Source organism: Rhinopithecus bieti, unplaced genomic scaffold, assembly GCF_001698545.2.
Source record: "Rhinopithecus bieti isolate Rb0 unplaced genomic scaffold, ASM169854v2 scaffold_33940, whole genome shotgun sequence".
NCBI classification, from domain to species: Eukaryota; Metazoa; Chordata; class Mammalia; order Primates; family Cercopithecidae; genus Rhinopithecus; species Rhinopithecus bieti.
Genome location: NW_016814565.1, coordinates 1,191,816 through 1,200,144, shown reverse-complemented (window position 1 = coordinate 1,200,144; position 8,329 = coordinate 1,191,816). Strand labels below are relative to the sequence as shown.

At 37.1% G+C, this 8,329-nt stretch overlaps 1 protein-coding gene and 1 pseudogene across 1 annotated transcript in view; one reads left to right on the top strand and one right to left on the bottom strand.

Annotated features, from left to right (window-relative positions):
- Positions 1–8,069, bottom strand: part of DNAJC12 (DnaJ heat shock protein family (Hsp40) member C12) — a 28,179-nt gene extending 20,110 nt beyond the window's left edge. The window contains exon 1 of the mRNA XM_017851404.1: positions 7,795–8,069. Within this exon, the coding sequence (XP_017706893.1) occupies positions 7,795–7,872 (78 nt within the window). The 5' untranslated portion in view covers positions 7,873–8,069. The remainder of the gene's footprint in view (positions 1–7,794) is intronic.
- On the top strand, positions 3,663–4,290 carry LOC108514881 (mitochondrial import inner membrane translocase subunit TIM14-like; annotated as a pseudogene).
- Positions 8,070–8,329: the final 260 nt, after the last annotated feature.

Sequence of the window (8,329 nt, the reverse complement as noted above, 5' to 3'; positions counted from 1 at the left end):
GCCTCCCAAAGTGCTGGGATTACAGGCTCGAGCCACCGCGCCCAGCCAATACTTCAGTCATTTAAAAAATTATCTTGTCATAAAAGATTTTTAACAACCTGAGAAAATTGAAATATTTCTATGAGAAAAGGTAAGATATTATGTGCAATATATTATGTTATACTGCATATAATATATAAGTATTCTGTGCAATTTAAATCCATGTCTTATCTCAAAAGGGATTATGTAACATATATGTATATAATAATGATAATTATTATTATTTTAAATTTATTGACCTGGGTGCAGTGGCTCACACCTGTAATCCAGCACTTTGGGATGCTGAGGCGGGCAGATTACCTGAGGTCAGGAGTTCAAGACCAGCCTGGTCAACTGCCAAATGGCAAAACCCTGTCTCTACTAAAAATAAAAAAATAGCCTGGCATGGCCTGTAGTCCCAGCTACTTGGGAGGCTGAGACACAAGAATCGCTTGATCCTGGGAGGCGGAGGTTGCAGTGAGCTGAGATCGCGCCGCTGCACTCCAGCCTGAGTGACAGAGCAAGACTCTATCTCAAAAAATATTGATACTTAATATGTGGCAGGCACTTTTCTAAGCACTTTACATAGAGTGTTTCATTTAATTCCCACAGCTGTGTGAGGTTAATACTATCATTATTCTCATTTTGCAGATTAGGAAATCAAGACATAGAAAAATTAAGGAATTTTCCCAAGGTCACACAGCTAATAAGTAGCACATCTAGGGACTGAACCCATGTAGTCTGATTCCAAATACATACAAAAATACACATATAAATACATACACATAGGCCAGGTGTGGTGGCTCAGGCCTGTAATCCCAACACTTTGGGAGGTCAAGGTGGGCGGATCATGAGGTCAGGAATTCAAGACCAGCCTGACCAACATGGTGAAACCTCATCTCTACTAAAGATACAAAAAATTAGCTGGGCGTGGTATCACATGCCTGTAGTCCCAGCTACTTGGGAGGCTGAGACAGAAGAATCACTTGAACCCGGGAGGTGGAGGTTGCAGTGAGCTGAGATCGTACCATTGCACTCCAGCCTGGACCACAGGGCAAGAATCCATCTCAAAAATACATACATACATACATACATACACACATATGCATTTACTTATTTATATACATATACGGATATAGCATATATGCACAGATAATTAACCTGTATAAGTCATACTCCAAAATGTTAAACACGTAGGTTAACATTTTTATTTGTGCTTTCTTTGTATTCCACATTTCCTTATTGAACATATATTAATTTTAGAACTTAAATCTAAAACTTAGAAACTTTTCTTTTCCATATTCTGCAGCAAAGTATTTTTGTCTCAGCAAGGAAATACTCCAGTGTGCCGTGGAGACTAATCCAATTCCCACTTGGATGAATCTTCTCCAAGATTTCCTAGCCATACAAATGCCCTGTCTCTCCCACAGTGCATTAAAATTATGGCCATCTAGGAAGGCCATTTCAAGCCCCATCTCTTTCTGAAATCTATTCAGATAGTCTTTCTTTAATTTCTGCTGCACTTATAGAACAGTACACAGCACAATACTTAATTGTTCTCAAATTGTTTCCTGTGTATTAGCTTTGGCTCCTTAATTGGATACCAGGTTCTTTACACACTAGCACCATGTCTCACCTTTTTGTTTTGTTTTGTTTTGTTCCCCACCTATATCACTTCTAGTACTGGCCCAATAGGAAATGTTCAATAAATACTTGATCATAAACTGACAGATGTTCTTCAAGTAACATAACTATAGTGTAACAGGAGCTTTCTGAAAATTATGGCTAATTCATTAAAAGTGAATTGATTCCAGTGATGGAAATTCATATGCTGCAGAATGTGCTGCAGAAAAGAGAAGATTTGGCCAGGCATGGTGACTCACGCCTGTAATCCCAACACTTTGAGAGGCTGAGGTGGGCAGATCACCTGAGGTCAGGAGTCTGAGACCGGCCTGACCAACATGGTGAAACCCCATCTCTACTAAATACAAAAAATTAGTGGGGTGTGGTGGCGCATGCCTGTAATCCCAGCTACTCAGGAGGCTGAGGCAGGAGAATTGCTTGAACCCGGGAGGCGAAGGTTGCAGTGAGTCCAGATTGCGTCATTGCACTCCAGCCTGGGCAACAAGAGTGAAACTCCATCTCAAAAAAGAAAAGAAGGTTCATTTTAATACTGATTTAATTGATATATACTATTTTAATTCACTCGTTTTGAAACTAGATTTTTCCCACAAAATTCCAGATACTAGCAATATCTCTTAAATAAATGAGAGATCCTCCTACATCATTCTAATCAAATGATAACTAATTAAGACATGAGGAATAGAAACAATTTAAGACACAAAATAAATAATGGTAATATGTGGGTTATAACACTTAAAATACAGTAGCTATTAATTGATAGTGATAAAACTAAGCCAAATAAACAAATAAATGTGGCAGAAGGGAGAGTTTTTCCTTACTGAAGAATTTCCTTACTGTAGAATGCTAATAAATATAACATTAATGAGAAAAAGAAAGTCATCATTAGGCAAACACCACAGTAGTAATTGTTACAGGCAAGATCCACCAAAGGATGCTAAACTTAGTGAGTAAAAGTTTAAGGAGAAACAGTACAGTTTCAAAGTATCTTCCCCAAGATATTTGTTAATTACAAAAGGAAAAATAACAACCCTACCTGGAAAAACCTAGCAGAAAACACCTGACAGATATCATCTTAACGAAGTGCTCAAGGTCAGTAAGGCACATCCATATCATGCACCCCCACATGAGATACTAAGAAAGGCACAACATCACTTCTGAGGAGTTCTTTCCAAAAATGCATAACCTTAATCTAATCATGAGAAAATATCAAACAAAGTCAAATTAAGGGACATTCTACAAAATAACTGACCAGTATTCTTCAAAGTGTCCAGGTCATGAAAGACAAAAAAGGTAGAAGAAAGCATCAGGTTGGAGGTCGCTAAGGGAACAAGACAACAAAGCGTAATAAGGGATCCTGGCTTGGATCCTAGAACAGAAAAAGGGCATTAGTAGGAAAACTGATGAAATTAGATAAGATTTATAATTTAGATCAGGGATTAACTGACTCTGGCCTGCTGCTGCCTGTTTTTTAATTAAAGCTTTATTGGAAGACAGCCAAGATCATTCACTTACATGTCGTCTATGGCTGTTTTCTCCAATGGCAGAGCTGAGTAGTTAGGACAGAGACTGTAAAGCCTGCAAAGCCTAAAATATTTGCTATCTCAGGATCAGCACCAGGTGAGGCAAGCAGGACACCTAGGTTTAAGGAAATATCCTCTCTCTCTCTCCCTCTCCCTCTCCCTCTCTCTCTCTCTTTCTCTCTCTCTCTCAAATTTCTGTGTGTGTACAACCCTAAATGTTAGTGCCTCCTTAAATTTTGCATCCTACACACCCTACTTGCCTCATTCTAGTCCTGACTCTATCTGGTCCTTTACAAAAAAATGTTTGCTGGACCATGGTAGGGTTAATTGTAGCAATGTTAATTTTCTGATTTTTTGGTGGTTTGTGCTTGCAGTCAGCGGCTGCGTCACTCTCTGGCAAAGATGTGCAGTTGTTGGCCGTGACCTCTGGGCTGGGATGATCCATGCTTTCAGTAGAGGCAGGGGAGCCCAGTCAGAACCATGGCCAGTACAATGGTATCAGCTGGACCAACCATTGCTGCTGCAGTATTTGCAGGCCACTATGTTTTGCAAGCCATGGAGCACATGGAGCCTCAAGAAAAACAAGTTTTTCGAAGTCTACCAAAATCTGCCTTCAGTGGTGGCTATTACTGAGGTGAGTTTGAACCCAAAATGACAAAACAAAAAGGAGCATTAATACCAAGGGTAAGTCCTACTGCCAATAAAGGGAAAATAAGAGATGCTCATTAATAAATTATACTCTTTTTTTTTTTTTTGAGACAGAGTCTTGCAATGTCACCCAGGCTGGAGTACAGTGGCGCAATCTCGGCTCACTGCAAGCTCCGCCTTCCGGGTTCACATCATTCTCCTGCCTCAGCCTCCCGAGTAGCTGGGGCTACAGGCCACCACGCCTAGCTAATTTTTTTGTATTTTTAGTAGAAACGGGGTTTCACCGCATTAGCCAGGATGGTCTCGATCTCCTGACCTCGTGATCCGCCCGTCTCGGCCTCCCAAAGTGCTGGGATTACAGGCGTGAGCCACCGCACCAGGCGATAAATTATACTCTTAAATCATAGCAGTCAAAATCAGTGAAGCTAGAGATTTACTAGAAGGTCAAGCTAAAAAATGAAGTAAATGTATGATGAATTTTAAGTTCATTTTAGTTTATGTATATGAGTATGAAGTTTTTATAATAAAATGCCTCAGAGCTACATTTTTTTTTTAATTTCTGATTTTGATCATTGTACTTTCATTAGGTATGATGTTAACATAAAGGGAAGCTGGGTTAAGGGTATATAGGAACTCTGTGTACTATTTTTACAACTTTTCTGTAAGTCAAAAATTACTGCAAAATAAAACATCTTTAAAATAATGCAAACTCAAGGATAGGATAAGTGTACTAAGTTCCAAGTGCACAGTAACACTGCGGGGGCCAAAACAACAGCCACAGCCACAACCACAACAACTTAGTACTCTGCACCAGGCACTGCTCAAAGTACTTTATATATCATATATTATTTAATCCCCACAACTCTATGAGGTGGGTACTATTTACTCCCATTTACAGGTTAGAAAACTGAGGCATAGAGGCTGGGCACGGTGGCTCACACCTGTAATCCCAACACTTTGGGAGGCCAAGGCGGGCAGATCACTTGAGGTCAGGAGTTTGAGACCAGCCTGGACAACACGTTGAAAGCTCATCTGTACAAAAATACAAAAATTAGCTGGGTGTGGTGGCATGCACTTATAATCCCTGCTACTCGGGAGGCTGAAGCAGGAGAATCGAATGTATAACTTTAATCAATTTCCAGCACAAACTTGAAATTGTAAGAACTATATACCAAAGCAAAAGTATTACGTGGGTGTCTCAATTCAATTGTGATAAGTAAAATTAAAATATCAAATTGTTTTGAAATTATAACAGCTAAAATGCTTTTGGGCATGATGAGTTCTGGTTAATTTTAGAGCATCAAATGAAGGAATACTTGAAATAAAGGCAATCTATCCAATATAAATCAAGTAAAGGAAATGTCATATTAGTAAAAAATATCATAAAAATTTTTTTTTAATGAGAAGCATACCTATAAAAAGAAGAGAAAAGCTGGGCACGGAGGCTCATGCCTGTAATCCCAGCACTTTAGGAGGCCAAGGTAGGCAGATCACAAGGTCAAGAGATTGAGACCATCCTGGCCAACACGGTGAAACCCTGTCTCTACTAAAAATATGAAAATTAGATAGGCGTGGTGGCACGTGCCTATAGTCCCAGCTACTCAGGAGACTGAGGCAGGAGAATCGCTTGAACCCAGGAGGTGGAGGTTGCAGAGACCCGAGATTATGCCACTGCGCTCCAGCCTGGCAACAGAGCGAGACTCCGTCTAAAAAAAAAAAAAAGAGAGAGAGAAAAAAAATGATATATATATACAAAGAAGTGACAATATTATGACAAACATTTCATTAAAAATAAATAATTGTTATCTAAATATGATATGCCATTGACAGACCAGTAAAATACATCCAGTAAAAGGAAAATTGAGACAAGGAAATATGACTCCACCTGGTAACCGTATTTTGAATATTACACATTAACAATGAGATTATTTTCTGTTAGGCTGTCCAGAATGAATCCTCCTTCTATGTAGACTGAAAAGACAATAGCAAAACTTCAAAAGACTGACTATGCAGCCATAAAAAAGAATGAGTTCATGTCCTTTGCAGGGGCATGGATGAAGCTGGAAACCATCATTCTCAGCAAACTAACACAGGAACAGAAAACCAAACACCACATGTTCTGTCTCATAAGTGGGAGTTGAACAATGAGAACACATGGACACAGGGAGGGGAACATCACACACTGGGGCCTGTCGGGGGGTGGGGGGCAAGGGAAAGGACAGCATTAGGACAAATACCTAATTATGCGAGGCTTAAAACCTAGATGATGGGTTGATAGGTGCAGCAAACCACCATGGCACATGTATACCTGTGTAGCAAACCTGCACATTCTGCACATGTATCCCAGAACTTACAGTAAAATTAAAAAAAAAAAAAAATACTGACTAAATAGGTCACAAGATAATGGAGATATAATGACCCTTACTTTATAGGCTAGCATGTATTTTTTTAAATCCAAATTGTGAGCCTTATCAAGTTAAATTATATTCCTTTGATTTTAAAGTATTCCTTCAAAAATTGTTTGATAATAGTATAATTTCAACTGTGAAACACATGGTAAAAATGGTAATAAGCTTTCTCAACTGCTATAAGCAAATCACCACCAACATAAACAAGGGTAACACATTCTTGAGAAGAACTATGCAACTGAAAGACCATTATGAGCTATTCTGGGGGCGGGGCAGTTTTTTTTATTTCAACATGTCTAACATAACTTCCTCAGCATGGCAAAAATAGAGATTTTAATCCTTTGTATCCAATAATGCATTCTATTTTTAAAACAAAACTAAGTACATTTTATTAATGAACTACTGCCTGAAACAACAATAAATATAAAAATGAATTGTGCTTTAAAAATGGTTAAACTTTACTACTCTAGATATGTATAATAAAATCAATAAAATAAAAATATAATGTGAAGTTAGTGGAAAGACAATAAATAATCCAGTAAGTCCATAACATAAATATATCCTAATAACATGATTTAATAATATATAATTTAATAATGAGTATATTTTATATTAATCTCAACATTATTTGAAATATTGAAAAATTGGAAATAAAATATTTAACAATAAGAAAATAATTCAGCTGTGGTAACACAGTAAAATAAAATATTTTGCAACCACTAAGAAGTGTACAAGGGAAGTTTAATAGTATGAAAAAATCCTTGTTATAATATAAATGGGTAAAAAGCAGGAATCAACAAGTACATATAACATCCTCCCAAACATGTCTTTAAAGAACATACATAGAAAGAAGACTGGAGATTAATATGCCAAAATATCAATAGTGTTATCCTTGGGAGAGGGAATTATAAATTATTTTCCATAATTTAAAACCTCTACAACCTTTATAATTGTTTATTGGGAATGTTAAAATTTTGTTTTCTTACAGATCCAGTGAACAGCTACAGAGTTTTCACACATTTTGTTTCAGAAGTCACCCTTTCAAGAAGCAATTTCTGTCACACAATTTGAAATATTAACATAAAAGGATGTTTCTTGATTTATATTTTGACTGCTCACATAGGAGTACACATTTTAATAAAATATATTAAAATCCCTAATTTTATAAGAAATTTCATTTTACCTCAATTATGAGTCACCATAATAAAGGTATAGCTTATGTATACTGTGAAACACTGCCATCAGAAATTACAATAAAATTTTAAATATTTATTTTTAATATACTATATTGTGAAACAGAGTATATGGCCATGTGCCAGGATACACATATTTAATCAGAAGCTTCCATAAAATTCCTATAGGACACTATTCAAGTAAAAACCCAACATACATTTAAATTCTTAACTTTCGCTGAGCCAAAAGTGCTTTAAAACAATACAAGGTTAGGTTTGTAGGCAATGTGACCAAAATTCAAAGTTAAAACCTTAAAATAAAAACTTGAAACACTATTGTGAAAAAGAATACTGTTGTGATAAAAACATTATCCACTGTCTTACCGAAGATAGTTCATCACATCCCAGTAATGTGTAGTAATCTTCAATATCTTCTGACCTGTAATTCAGTATTGCATCCATTTAGATGACTTAATCAGTCCTCCTTCCCTTGGAAACAAGAGGCACAGTGAGCTTCGAATTAACAAGAAGAAACTCTTTAAATCTGAATTAGAGCAGCACGTTCCAAATAGCAACAACTAGCTTTAAGACTGGCCACAGTCAATACAGCAGATGTCATCCTAGACCTTTGTAAACTCTGCCTCTCATTGGCTGTTTACAGAGAAGAAAAGAACAGTCCACGTGTCTATTATTGCAGTGCTGCCTGGGATCTGTAGTTTGAGTTTATATAAGAGATGCACGTGAACCATTTGTCTTATGAGTTAATAAAGACCGTCTATTTTCAGAAACTTGCCACATTAGCCACCTCTCCATCTCCATTTTTGTCTCTATCCTTTAAAAAAAAAAAGAAAAAGAAAAAGAAAATTTGAAGCAGTGTGGTAAAATCTTAGAAAGTGTTAATAAGGATAGTGAGAGCTTT